The sequence below is a fragment of the Myotis yumanensis genome, unplaced genomic scaffold (assembly GCF_028538775.1).
Source record: "Myotis yumanensis isolate MYYU_CA2020_CCGP unplaced genomic scaffold, mMyoYum1.0.hap1 SCAF_3, whole genome shotgun sequence".
NCBI lineage: Eukaryota > Metazoa > Chordata > Mammalia > Chiroptera > Vespertilionidae > Myotis > Myotis yumanensis.
In genome coordinates this window covers 73,999,732-74,015,251 of record NW_027223754.1, presented here as the reverse complement: position 1 = coordinate 74,015,251, position 15,520 = coordinate 73,999,732, and the positions used below count along the sequence as shown (strand labels likewise).

Genomic DNA, 15,520 nt, shown 5'->3' with positions numbered 1-15,520 from the left:
TCTAGCTGTTACGGTTTAGCAAATTTTAGAGACATGGATTGTAGCTGTTCTTCTGTAGAAGGCCCAGCAATGTATCAGAATATAGGGACATTCTATAACATGAAAGGGACCCAGTCCCCCAGGAGGAGTGTGTAGGGAATAAAAGTACATAAAGAAAAGACAGGATGGCCAGAGGCAACACTGAAAGCAAATAAAAGGACAGATAGAAGAAGAAACCTAGAAAGGAAACTGATAGAATTGGCCAGAAAGGGAAAAAATCAGGAAAAGGAAAGAAATGTCATGGTGCCCAAAGAAAAATAGGAGCCAAGACCAGTGAGGCTCAGCTGGGTGGAGCACCATCCCCTACTCCAGAAGATGGTGGGTTCGATTCCTGGTCAGGATACATACCCAGGTTGCAGGTTCGAGCCCTGGTTGGGATATGTGTGGGAGGCAACTGATCAATGTGTGTGTGCCTGTGTGTGTGTGTGTGTGTCAAATCAATAAACAAAGAAAAAAGAAAGAGAAATGCAAAGAGGGAGTTATATGTTTCAAAAAGAATCTGATGATCCGAAAGCCACTAAGAATTAGAGTAAAAAACAATTGCAAAAATTAAAAGCATAGGGAGAAAGCACCAGAGTAAACTACTCTTCGTAGAGAACAGACTCTGAAGGTTCAAGATAAAGGACAGGAGCTAGGAGCAAAGGACACATTAGCTTTCTAAGGATAGGATGTGGATCTCAAGGAAGAAGAAGGCCTGGGCCACCTTAGAGGTACTGCATCCAAAAAGTGACCCAAGCAGAGGAATGGGGTCATGGAAGACTGGTGCAGAAGGCCAGACAAAGGAAATGTCACTAGTGACAAGGAAACTGTAGGTAAAGCTGAGAAGGGGGCTACGAATATACCACAGGTGCAATGAATCAGCATTTGTAATCTGTCAAGCAAAACGGACTGTGCAGATACAAATTAGGTTACAAACTTTAAAATCTCCAGGGAAATTATTCCGAATTATGTGGATGTGCCCAACTTAATACATGAGTGCTTAAAAGCAGAAAACTTTCTCCAGATGGAGGCAAGAGATGCTACAGAAAGAAAAGTCAGAGATTTGAAGCATGAGATGGATTTGATATATGAGACATAGGGGCCCACATGAAAGATAGGAGAGAGCCTTTGGGAGCTAAAACAGCCCCCAGTGACAGCAGCAAGGAAACTGGGAGCTCAGTCTTACAACAGCAAGGAACTAGGTTCTGGCAACATGAACTTGGAAGAGGATTTTTCCCAAAGCCTCTGCAATAGGAGCCCAGGCACTAGACATCAATTTCAGCCTTATAAAACCTAGAGAAACAAGGTGAGCCGGCCTGGACTTGTGGCCATGTGAGACATACACTGGAGTTGTTTTCAAGTCACCAAATCTGCAGTAATTTGTTACAGCAGCAACCAGAAGTGCAACACCCCAGAGCAACAAAAAATGCCAGGTTACAAACACTGTAGGTCGGCAACTGTACTATTGCTCTTCCTCCCCTCAACTCCAATCTAATCCTAGAGGAAACATTCAGTGTAGAGTAGAGAAAAGTAATGTGCAGGAACAGAGAAAAGGCCAAACTCACAACCTCTACTGGAGACTGTAGGTGCAGCAGGCTTGAAAGGGGGAAAGAGAGATGCATTTTTAGGATGAAAATTAAGTTATTTATATTGAACTAAGGTTTTTTGTTACCTGAAAGTGAACAGAAAGCTCTGGGACCTGCCGGGGATTTCATCCAAGGGCAGAAAAGAATAAGCTGAGAGGGCTGATTTGAAGAGGCAACGGGCAGAAATACACAAGTCACTTTCGACTTGTACCTACAATGTCACCTCTTTCAAAAAACCAGTTACACATATCTATAGTGAGTTCAAGAGTAACTACTGAAATCTGAGTTTTATATAGAACAATGTCCCCACAACTATTTCACACAACTAGATCCATAGAGAACCCAATCTGGGCTTTTTAGGTAAAAATTCTGATTTCGCCAAAAGACAAATGAGAGAAAAAGCCCTTAAGAAGTAAAACTAAAAATTCATCACTGCTTTTAAAAAAGCACACTGAAATTATTACCCAGAGACCAAGTAAATCAATTTCCTAAATAAGTGAAATGAGTACCCATGTTGAAGTACTACACGTACTTCACATTCATTAAGTAATCAAACCAGCACACTGTCTTTCAAAGGACTGTCTTGAGAAGGGAAAAGAGGTTCTTCAAAACAAAGTTTTTTACATCATGTAAAAATTACTTAAATACCTTTGATAATGTTAAATAAGAATTAAAGTTGCACAATGTGAAAACAAAGAATATAGATGCAAATTTTAAATGGTATGAAACCTCTATAGGCACAAATGCCAAAAGGTTAAAGTGGCAAATTATTGGCTGTTGCTTCATCAAAATAATTTTTATTAATAAAAATACCACCAAAGCTGCAAGACAAAAATCAAACCTGATCTAAATCTTGCATCCTCCACAGAAACAGCTTTAAATTTGTCAAAAATGCGGTGCCTTGAAAAACCTGAGTAATATCACTAATTCATATTTAAAGAAGGAAAAAGATGTACTTCATCTTCAGAATCATCGGCAGATCTTCCCTACAATGTACTGTGATAGGATCAAGGAATCATAAAGAACCTATTCCTGTTTTTTTTTAAATATATTTTTATTGATTTCAGAGAAGAAAGGAAAGGGAAAGAGATAAATATCAATGATGAGAGAGAACCATTGATCAGCTGCCTATTGCATGCCCCACAGTGGGGATTGAGTCCACAACCCCAGCATGTGCCCTGACCGGGAATTGAACTGTGACCTCCTGGTTCATAGGTCAACGCTCAACCACTGAGTCACACAAGCCGGCTACTCCTCTTTTTTTCCCCTAAGAAATAAATGTCTACTATGGAATGTCACTGAGATTATGTGGTTGTTTTGAGTTCCTCATTTTCATAAAAGAACTTAGTTGTGACAAACTCATTCATTAGCACGTTGGGCGGCCATGAGAAAGCAACAATTTAATATTCTGCTTAGTAAAGTGAATTTGATTGCAAAAGATCTTCTGACAACGGAGACTTGTTTAAGATTTAACAAGCAATCTGGCCCAGTTATTAAATACGTATTCTGTAAATACTTTAGAAATGTCAATAGCCACCTGCCCTGCACATACTATTAAAATTGATACTCTCAGCAGGAGAAGGTTAAGACTGACAGAAAAACACTTCTGAAGTAATTATGTTCAGACAGAATACCATAAACTATATTCAATACTTTCCAAGTAGTTGATGGCTTGTGATGATAAAATGTGGCCTCTGCAACTGTCTAATATCAATAGCCTACTCGCTCTACTTACTCAGATGGCACCAGCAATTATGATCAAAAATAAAAAAATAAAAATGTTTATCTTAACAAGGCAGTCACACATGAACCAAAAACATATCCTTCCAGAATCTCACACATATGATACAGGGATAAGGGGAGAGAAAAGGTCCTTTACCATCTTGAACCCTCACCCTAACCCTATTGTAGAGAGATACCTTTATACAAGCCGCATTAACACAAGCCTCATTAAGAGAGACAAAGACTAACAACAACAACAAAAGTTAAGTTTTTTTGTTCTCGGCTGAAATTATATCAACTCGTGATGACAAGAGTTAGTAAGGAGGTATACAGATTTGTTTACCTAAAACCAAAATCAGCACTTCGTCAAGAACTAACATAATAGGTAAGATGTTCCCAAGCCTAGGCTCCATACAAAGCAATACTAATAAAATGTATGTTCAACAATGAAAAGTTAGGAATCTCTAACTCAAATTGAAAATCCCACGAAGACACAAACTAGGCAGTCTTCCCTTCTGGGGTCTTCTGAAAGTTCAGGAGCAACAGTGAACACAAATACTTGTTGATGAAAAGAAAATAAGGCAAAATAATGGCAAGTACACCTGCTGAATCTGGCTGAACATTTTATCAAATTCCAAGCACATGTTACATGTTAACCTAAATAGGTGAATGCAATAATTTCCCCCTAAACTAAATAAGGCTGTCAAAACCAATAGGTGAAATTGACATATACAAAGTAAATCATCATGCTGAAACAATATACAACTCCTCAGAATAGCATACAGTCATTTCATAATCTGTCACAAATAATAATCCAGTCTAATTTTCCCAACCTCTCACTGCCACCCCCCATCATGAGCTATTTGAAACCTATGTCTGTCTTTGCTCACTGCTATTTCCCCAAAACAAAAGAATGCCCTTCCCTCTGTATCTTAATCCTGTCCTGAGTTAAGACTTTTCTCTGCTAAATTTCCCCTAAACTACTATGATTTCCTTTCCATTTTGGTTTCTCCTGAAGCTACTTTCAAAAACGAAAGTAGTTTGTTTTTATTCTGAACTTATAGGTAACTTAATCAGTAAATACTACCTTCTAACCCTGACTGGTTTGGCTCAGTGGATAGAGCATTAGCCTGTGGACTGAAGGGTCCCAAGTTTGATTCCGGTCAAGGGCGTGTACCTTGGTTGCAGGCACATCCCCAATAGGGGGTGTGCAGGAGGCAGTTAATCAATGTCTCTCTCTCTCATCGGTGTTTCTAGCTCTCTATCCTTCTCCCTTCCTCTCTGTAAAAATATCAATAAAATAAATTTTTTTAAAAAATACTACCTTCTAGCAGTTTTTACTCATTTATTTTTTCAATTGTTTGTTTTGAATCCTAAGAGATAAGCAACTTGTGAGTAGAAATTATATATGTAATTAATCTATTTATATAAATTAGCATTCACTTGTGGTAAATGATTTGATTTGAATATACTTAACATATGTGGGTTGTTGGTCAAATGAGTTCAACCAGCTTGAAAGCCAGGAGTTGAGTCTGTCAGAGAATCCCCATCATTTAGAACCAACTGGCCCTGGACGGTGTGGCTCAGTGGTTGAGCATCGGCCTATGAACCAGGAGGTCAAGGTTCGATTCCTGGTCAGGGCACATGCCCAGATTGCAGGCTCAATCCCCAAGAGGGGGCATGCAGAAAGCCGATTAATGATTCTCTCTCATCATTGAAGTTTCTATCTCTCTCTCTCTCTCTCTCCTTTCCTCTCTGAAATCAACAAAAAAATATATTAAAAATAAAGAACCAACTGCAGAAGGCCACTAATGGCCTCAGGTGTCACCTTCAGAACAGGCACACCCCAAAATGAGTGAGTTCAAGTATCTACAGATATAGCAAAGGCAGGACGATAAGGACCTGGTTATCCTGAGGACCAAGAAAAAAATAAAACAAATCATGTCAATAAATCATCACACTTAAGAACACACACAGCAGAGCACTGTGGCCATCACTCTAAAACGCAACTGAACCCAAACAAACAGACCACTTAGACGATCTAGTCAAGACAAAAATATGTCATTTGGTTCTTTAAGTATTTATGTTTGTATATATCCTGTATAAAACAAAAAACTGGTATGACATTTTTCTTCACAGTCTTATTTTTGTAATCGTAAAGCTCTTTCTATGCCTAAAGTGCTATCTTAAATGACATCAGAAACCGCTCTATGGAACACAAGTCCAAATATGTTAGTGTTCCTAAAACACAACCAAAAGTGAAGGCTTTTACATCAAACAACATTTCATAAGAAACAAAATTCTTACCATCATCTTTTCGAAAAGTTCTAAGACTTCCTTCTCTGACAGTGGCTTCGGAAGGTTTTCCATCGCCTCTGAAGAACAATCACTGCTTGCAAATGCAGTTTTCAGGTTGGAAAGTGGAGGCCTCTCTTTCTTGCTCCCCGGAATTTTTATGCTGGCAAATCTGTCCAGCTACAAAAAAAAGAATAAAATGGCACATATGTAAATATTTCCTTCTCTACATTTATCTAATCCCAAAAACAAATAAACAAACAAGGTCAATCACATTATCATTTTGGTTTCATCAGGAGGGATTCAGCACTGCAATCTTTAAGATTAGATATATATTTTTAAATATATTTTTATCTATATATGTGTGTGTGTTAGTAAGAAGTTTACAGTAACCATTCTGTCTAAAAGCAGAAGACAAATCAATCACAAAAGATTCCTTCTAACCTTAAAATTATAGAATTGAGGTTCTAATGTCAGTGAACTTTGCTTTACAGATTAGCAACCTAAGCAGTTTTACAAAGGGAATTTACCTAATTTAGTAGTTGGCAATCAAACTATTACTCAGTGTCCTGGCACTCAGCCCCCTTGTCCAGAGCCCTTTTCACAGTGCATACTATACTCTGGAGAGGTGTGGGTTGTTGTGATTGAGGAATTTTAAATTAACAATTCTACTTATATCTCCATAGCTTATTGGCCTAATAAACACATTTCTCTTTATTCAGGCTGGTCTGTATTTGAACTTCATGAATGACTACAGAGTTGAGTGGCTAAAGCCTCAGGATATAAAACTGGATTTGGGCTTTAATTGGACCTCTTCCACAATTAGACCATCAAATAGTTTGCTGATATTTGAAATGTATATTAGCTTGCAAAGCTAATTATTCATTTACTTTGAATTTTATACATTCTATTTCTCACAAAGAACCCAGACTAATACAATGTTTCAAATGGTAACAATCAAAAAGGCAAAAAGTCTTAAAGTAGATATTAAGAATAGAACTATACTTAAAAGTATAATGATTGCCAGGGGAAGGTCAAGGGGGGAAAAACAGGCGACATGTATACTACTCTTTGTAATACTTTAAGCAATAAAACAAAATTTTTTTTAAAAGTATAATGATCCTGTGTATTATTCACCATAACTGTATTTGAAGCTACTTGTATTGCTATAACATGTATAACGATAGACCTGTGCTATATTCATTAAGGTAGCTACTAGCCACATAGAGCTATTTAAATATAGAGCAAATTAAAAATTCATTTCCTTAGTTGTACTATCCACAAATCAAGTGCTCCAGAGGCACATGTGGCTAGTTTAAGCACATAGAGAACATTTCTATCACCACAGAAGATTCTATAGACTAGAACAAATATAGCCCATTGAAGAAATGCAACTCTTAAAATTCTCAACTTAAAGAACAAGTCACTTCACTAACAAAACAAAATGTCTTCAAATAATGGGATGGAAAGATAATGCTTACCTATCAAATTAGATCTTTAAAGGGAGATAATGCCTAGGAAAACTACTATGTGCCACACTCACACATGGTCCATAAAACATGTCCTAAACATTAAGGTACTACTAATATGACACCTTCCAGTGGGAATTAGGAAACAGTTACAAAACTCCACTGTTCTCATCCTAACAACCAAAACAAGCCACAAAAACTACAAAATTGTAGTAGTTTTGACTTCAACCCATCAGGGAGCTGAAGACACAACAAAACCTCTAAGAACTAACTATCAAGAAGTAATAGGCTGCTTTCATCACTGACAAATAGCTGAAAAGAGTTAAACAAGAGTAAAGGAAAACCAAAGTTTTAATGTACTACTACTGGTATTTTCTGGAGCATCATTGATGTTTTTCTCTCTCCTTCCCTCTCTCCTTTCCTCTCTGAATTCAATAAAAATATATTTAAAAAAACAAAAACAGCCAAAATCTCATTACTGCTCAGATCTCAAGCCCTCAAAAACATGAGGCCACAAATGAGCTGAATAAAATTAAAGTAGCAAGGAAGCCAAAACCCAGCTCAACTAGAGATCACATTGACTCAGCCCCCCCATGCTAGCAGTCTGAAAGAACAGCCGGGCCTTTTTTGGAAGCAAGTATTATGTAATTTCTACTATACTTTTTTTAAATGTCCACCATATGACCAAATATTACGAGACGCATAAAGGTCAAGAAAACATGTACCCTACTCAAAAGAAGCAGACCCAGAGATGGCCCAGATGGTAGAATAACCAGACAGACTATTTGAAATAAGACATATAAAAATAACAAAGAATATAATGAAAAGAGTGGACACCATGCATGAAAGATGGAGAATTTCAGCAGCAAGGTCATAGAAACCTTTTTTTAATGTGTTTTAAAATGAAAAGTGTATCAGAAGTGAAGAATTCATTACATGGGCTTAATAGAACCTAACCATTGCTGAAAAAAGAATTGGTGAGCTGAAACACAGATCAAGGAAAGTACCAAAGTTGAAACAAAGAGAAAAAAAAAATGGGAAAATGAGGGAAGGAGGGAAGGAGGGAAGGAGGGAAGGAGGGAAGGAAGGAAGGAGGAAGGAAGGAAGGAAGAAAGCAATCAAGATCTGTGATATAAAATAATGTAACACAGGTGTGATCAGGGCCCAGAAGAAGACAGAGTGAGAATGGTATAGAAGACATATTTCAGGTCTAATTTAATTGATTTTAAAAAAAATCATAAAAGTACAGCCAGAGAAATGAAGTCATTATATACACAAGGAAAAAAAATGATAATTAATTTCTCACTAAAAACAATGTTGGCAAAAGCTCAGTGAACTGAATGTCAGCCCATGGACTAAAGAGTCACGGGTTTGATTCCAATCAAGGGCACATACCTAGGTTGCAGGCTGGATCCCCAGCCAGCCCAGTAGGTGTGTGTGCAGGAGGCAACAAATCTATGTGTCTCTCTCACATCAATGTTTCTCTCTCTGTGTCTGTCCCCTTCCCTTCCACTCTCTCTAAAAATCAATGGGAAAATATACTCAGGTGAAGATTAACAAAAAAATGACAAAATACCTTTCATAAATAGAATTAAAATAAAGACATTTTCAGATACACAAAGGTTGAGAGAATCTGTCTCCAGCCAGCATGTACTGCAAAAAGTGTCAAAAAAAGTTTTTCAGGCCAATGAGGAATATACCAAATTGAATTCCAGATTTACAGAAAGAAATGAAGACCACTGGAGAGGTTATTCTGCTTGATGTTGGTGATACACAGATCAATGAGCTATTTAGGACATAGATAACTAACAACCAAGTAAAGGAGACAAGCACTGGTAATTATATAGCTGCTAGTGGCCCAGTGCACGAAATTCATGCACACTAAAAGGGAATTAATTAGAGGAAATATTTTAATATTGCTATTTGCCCTTTCTCTATAATAGAAGTGTCAGAGATGAAAAAATTAGTAAATGTATATGAAAATCTCCCTCCTGTCAGAGTCTGGGGTGCGCCGCGGGACCCAGAGTCAAGCCCCCACCCACCACCCACAGGCACTTCCAAAACGCAGGAAACCCAGACCCGGCCGGCCCCAACCCCATTGAGCGAGACCCAGACCCGGCCGGCCCCACACCCGTCAAGCCCCTCCAGGTGGGGGACGCAGCCTCAGGTCCCCCAGCCCGGTGCCGAGTGAAGGGCACAGCCTGAGGTCCCCCGTCAAGCCCAACCAGGCGGGGAGCACGGCCTGAGGTCCCCTGCCTTGGCCAGGCTCCATGCAGCCTCAGGTCCCTGCAGTTCTGTCGTTACATTAGGGCGTCCTGACCAATTTGCATATCCCTCTATTATTAGTATAGATATAGAAAATGCAGCAAGTATACAATGTATTACAGTAGCAAGAAAAGGGACATATAACTTACCAAGATAAAAATACTCTACTTAGGAATAACCCAAAACCATACAATTGTCTTCCCATAAATATATTCCACAAATTATTGTGCCTATGTACATTAGTACCCCAATTCTTCATATTTATTTCAAAAAACTAGGAGACACCAAAATAAACTGTATTTAAGAAATGAAACTGATTATCTGTCTTCTGAATTACCACTTCCTTGCCACCACTTCTACATAAATGATATTGATCCTCGGTGGAAAAACTATGCCGACTCCTCCTCCTCACACACCACAAAGTGTAACTTGATTACTATGCTAAACTTATCACATAAAATTAAGCAAAACATCATTAATACAACATCAACATTATAAATGTAAACATGTCAATGAATGGGAATAGTAAGTTTAAGCAATTCACAAGCTGATTTGTGATTACAAAACTTGATGGTTTGTTCCATCAGTGGTAGAAGAAATAAAAATTTTACTTCTCACCAAAAAACAAAAAAAGTTCTTAAATAAAAATCTCTAAATGTCATAAAAATGACAATGGCTAATATTTACTGAATCTCTTCTGTAAGTTAGGCACTGTGCTAAGAGCTTGAACTGTAGCATCAGTCTGAATGCATCGTGTAATCCTTACAATGTGGAAACTGCACACCTACATAATAAAGGACAAGCTCCAAACCATTTACAAATAAAAATTTCATAGTAGTTGGCATACAGAGTAGTGTAAAGGGGGAAAAAAAATCATCCTATTATGTTTTAGTGGAACTACATTTATATCAATAAACAATATCAGAATTTACATAATAACAAGAAAATAGAATTAGCACACCTTCCCCATAGGCTTAGCACTTACACTCTGGGGACAGTTGGATTTTATCCAAGTGGAAAAACAAATTTGCACATTACCACTAGCATAGCAAGCTACAGCAAGATAGGGAAAATTAGCATATCCCTCTTCTAGCTTCCAAATCTTCAAAGTCCAAACAGTAATATGAGATACAAAAGATCAGTGTTTCATAATTTCATTACAATGCTTTTATCTATTTTCCATGATTAGAAGGCATGAAAGACAAAATAAGAAAGAAGCTATAGGAGAAAAATAAATACAACCCTTCCTCCTACACTAGAACAGTAAGTTGAATTTGTTGAATACCTCAGGCTTAAAGTAAGTGTTCCCAGGTATGTGATGCTCTACTAAGCATTATGGGTAGATACCACGTAATTAAGAATTATTACAAAGCTAGGTGCAAAGTGAATTTTATTATCAAATCATTTTAAATGTTCTAAAGAAATTTCATTTTTTTAAAGGGATGATACTATGTCTCCACTTATAAATGAAGAAAAAATCACTAATATATCTTTCATAGAATTGCACAAACAATTTACTTAAAGCAAGGCACAATAGAACATAAAAGCAAACTTTTAAAAGACTTTGTACATAAAAACACAATAGAAATTCCCATCATACTGACTATAAATGGTTGTTATTTTGTATTTGGCAGTTTGGCTGTGAATATGTGTCTCTTACAATTTGATTGTGTAGCTACTTTTTGTCTTAAAGATAAGCTAGAAACACAACCCAAGTAGATGAAGTACATAAATAATGTGCCTTTGCTGAAGAATTGGTTAAACATACAGAAGACTGAGGGAATCCTACATAATAAAAGCCTAATATGCAAATCGAATGAACGGCAGAACAACCAGTCACTATGACGTGCACTGACCACCAGGGGGCAGACACAACGCAGGAGCTCCCCCTAGCCCACAGGCCCCAACCGGTGGTGGCGGTTAGGGGAGGGGCCGGCGAGCAGGCAGCACCAGGCCAGCCAAGGTGGGAGCCCCCCGATCGCCCTGCCTGCCGCCCCACAGAGGGAGGCAACCGGTGGTGGTGGGGGACTGGGCCGGCAAGCAGGCGGCACCATGCCAGCCAAGGTAGGTGCCAGCGGGGGTCCCCGATCACCCTGCCAATCGCCCCGCAGATCGGCCCTGATCACCAGCCAGGCCTAGGGACCATACCCATGCACAAATTTCGTGCACCAGGACTCTAGTTCTATCATAATGCTATTTGGAGGTAGTATGTGGGAAGCCACCACTTGCAGGTACTGTCACTAGAGTGCACCAAGGAACTTGGAAGGCGGATGGACCTTGGGCATTAGTAGGGTTGACACTAAGCACCAATTGTTCCTGTTGAGACAATGGTGGCTCAAGGCAATTCCCTAACCTAATAATCCTTTTACTGGTTACCAAACTTTACCTTTGATATGCCTGTATGCATTGCTAAAGGGAAAATGTGTACTCAGGTAAATAAATAGCGGACCAGGCCAAAAGTCGGTGTTTCTCTTCAATAAAGAGGCTCCACCTGGCCCCCAATGCCTTCTAAATTCCTATTTCTTGTACAGTATTTTCATTTGTGCATCGGCCTCTCCTTCAAATCCTGAACTCTGCGTGAAGGTCGTGGCAATAGTACACCACACTTAATAGGGCTACAGTTGTGTCGGGGGTGTACTGAGTTTTATAAATTAGTATCACTTATCTTCAGGGAAAGTTAAATGAACACACTACTGAGTATTATCTCACACTGATAATCAGTAATGACAGTTTAAATAAAATTGATTTTAAAGAACAGGCTCATAAACTATTTAGATTTTTAGCTATAGCATAACATGGTAAGAGTGAAAATGCAACTTTAACTCTTACAACATTTTAAATACTAACAGAAGTACTTTTTAATTTAAAACCAAAGGAACATATTGTAATTATTGGTCATCTTACAACTTAAATAGTCAGGAAAAATTTATATGATCATAAACATACGTCCTTAGAACACAGAAGGGAGTAGAAATTTTCATGCAATCCAGAAGAATTATTAAGCAAATAAAAGTTCATTGTAATTATAGAATCAATTTTATATGAATGTATACCTGAAATCCAGAAAAAATCATTAAAATTATCAATTTCCATGCAATCTTGCACTATACTTACTTAAGTGGAGGGGAAAACCTAACAGCTTAAGTAGCTTTACCTTTTAACTAGCAAGAAACTTAATGGTTAAATACATGGCTCTAGAGCGGTGATGGTGAACCTATGACATGCGTGTCAGAGGTGACACACAAACTCATTTTTTTGGTTGATTTTTCTTTGTTAAATGGCATTTAAATATATAAAATAAATATCAAAAATTTAAGTCTTTGTTTTACTATGGTTGCAAATATCAAAAAATTTCTATATGTGGCATGGCAACAGAGTTAAGTTAGGGTTTTTCAAAATGCTGACACGCCGAGCTCAAAAGGTTCGCCATCACTGCTCTAGAATCTGACTTTTGAATCCTACCCAACCACTTAGTACCTAACACAGTGAGATGTCAATAGTAAATAAAACTACTTTTGACCCTTCCATCTGGAGGTAAAATGACTGAAATGCTTTAGCTGACCACTTTAACGCAGCACATGCACCTACATACTCCCTATTCTAACACAGAACAGTTTATTCCCTTTATATGTCATTTCATGACTTATGAAATCCTGTCATTATTTCATTTATTTTCTAACTCTTTCCCACTAAAGTGTAAGTGCCATGCTAGACAAACTGTCAACTATTTTAGTCACTGTGGTAGCCCATCTCTAAAATAGCCCCAGTGATCCACTGACTGTGTAACCACCAATAGGATACTGTGGAAATTATGGAGTGTGATCTCCAAGACTAGATCATAAAAGACATCACACATTTTGTCCCACTCCCTCTTGGACCACCTGCTGTAGGATATGTCGGCTGCCAAATCAGGACAATCAAGACGACCTATGGGGAGGCCCACATGGCCAACCACTGAGCTACAGAAGCTAAAGCAGCACGGAGGCCTCTCGCCAGCACTCATATGAGTGCACCATCTTGGAAGCCCCAGGTGAGCCTTCAGATAACTGATACTTATTATATAGCAACAGATGAGTAATACAGAGCTCCTCAGAGAATAATACTTTTAAAAGCTCTAGACAGCATCTTCACTGCAACCTCATGAGGCCCCAAGCCAGAACCACCTAGCTAAGCAACTACCAAATTCCTGACCAACATAAACAGTATGAGACAACTGTTTGCTGTTTTAAGTCACTAAATCTTGGGGTAAATTGGGGGATAATTTTTACATAGCAACAGGTAACTACTACAGCCACTTGTGTGTGTTCAGCCTTATAGCACAATAGCTGGCAGATAGCTAGCAGTCAATTAATACTTGTTTAAGGTATAAATGAATGAGCAATTACTGGATGATAAAACATAGTGCCATCCCTTCAGATAGATGTTCACCACCTAAAGAGAAAACGCATGAAAAAGAACTAATTATAAATTAAGGTAAAGGCCTCCAGGAAAATCATAAGCCATGTGAATCAGCAACAATAGGAACCAGTGATTAATTCTGGGGAGAAGGAACCTCGAGAGGCTTTGGAAAGGGATCCACCAGGGAACCCTGTGAGGCTGATGAGACAGTACATATTACCAGCTAAACAGTATGCCTGTCTGTCCTGTGGTCTTTATTAAATTGCTACTGATATCACTATTACAAAGATATATTTAGAGGAAGGATAGAGTGGTTGGAATTAACCATTCATTGTTTCAGGGGTGATAAGCTACCATCCCACTCAGAGACCACAATCCTATCACTCAGTAACTATTCCCAACAACCCATCAACTACTGCATTCTAACTTCAATATTCCTAAATGTTATAAAAAAACTTTTCCAGCTCTCAATTTGTCTTAATAAAATTATAAAAAGTTCCTTAGCCAGAGGTTTCTGTGAAAATTTACCACTACCTGAATTTTTAAAAAAGCATACATACTTAGAATAATTTGTTCACATTTAGATTTCATATAGTATTTTAATATTAAATAAGAAACATAATTATGTTCTTACAGCATAGAAAATATAGTCAATAATATTGTAATAATTATGTATTGTGCCAGTTGGATACTAGAAATGTCAGGGGGAACACTTTGTGAAGTACATGATTGTCTAGCCCCGTGGTCGGCAAACTGCCGCTCGCGAGCCACATGCGCCTCTTTGGCCCCTTGAGTGTGGCTCTTCCACAAAATACCACGTGCGGGCGCACACATACAGTGCGATTGAAACTTCGTGCCCCATGCACAGAAGTCAGTATTTTGTGGAAGAGCCACACTTAAGGGGCCAAAGAGCCGCATATGGCTCGCGAGCTACAGTTTGCCAACCACTGGTCTAGCCACTATGTATTCACCTGAAACTAATCCAATAATATTGAATGTAAACCATTTTTTTAAAAATTTAATAAATACATAAAAATATAAAAAGTCAATAAATTTTTTAAAAAGAAAATGAATAAAATGTCAATTTTAAAAAATTTCCTTTCAATTGCTTACAAGTAAGTTACAACATGCGATATGTCCTCTACAGCCAAGCACTGCCGAGTAGCCTGCAGAGATGCTGCAGAGGGAAGAACAGGCCTCCGAACAGCAATCGGCACCAGCTTGCCAGGCACAGGTGAGCCTCTCTGGAAAGGGGATCTGCAGCCCCATTAAGGCTTCTTCACATGACTGTGGCCTGAGCCACGTCTCACCGAGACCTCTATCAGGAACCATCCTGCTTCCAAATTTTTCACCCCCAAAACTGTGAAATGTTAAGTATGTATTACCGTTATAAGACACTAAGTTTTGGGATAATTTACTATTTAGCAACAGACGATTAATACAAAGATCCTCACAGAATACTTTTAAGTGCCTAAAGCATATACAATTACAAAGAAAACTAAATAAAATGGTGTTATGAAAATTCTAAAAACTAATTATAATATAGTAATATATTCATCTTCACAAATGCATTACATAACAAGAGATAACAAAGTCTAATTTCAATAGTGTTGAATATAAACCATATTTTGAAATTTCTTCAATAACTACAATGTTTTGAAAACATCTGTGATTTCTATGTTGATAAAGTCAGGCAGGCCAAATCCTACGGTATGGGGAGTGAGGGCGCCGGTACATTTATTCATAAGTTTTAAAAATACTAAATTT

At 38.1% G+C, this 15,520-nt stretch overlaps 1 protein-coding gene across 1 annotated transcript in view; it reads right to left on the bottom strand.

Moving 5' to 3' along the window:
• Positions 1-15,520, bottom strand: part of DIAPH3 (diaphanous related formin 3) — a 531,965-nt gene that overhangs the window by 468,135 nt on the left and 48,310 nt on the right. The window contains exon 3 of the mRNA XM_070408978.1: positions 5,634-5,801. Coding sequence (XP_070265079.1) covers positions 5,634-5,801 — 168 coding nt within the window. The remainder of the gene's footprint in view (positions 1-5,633; positions 5,802-15,520) is intronic.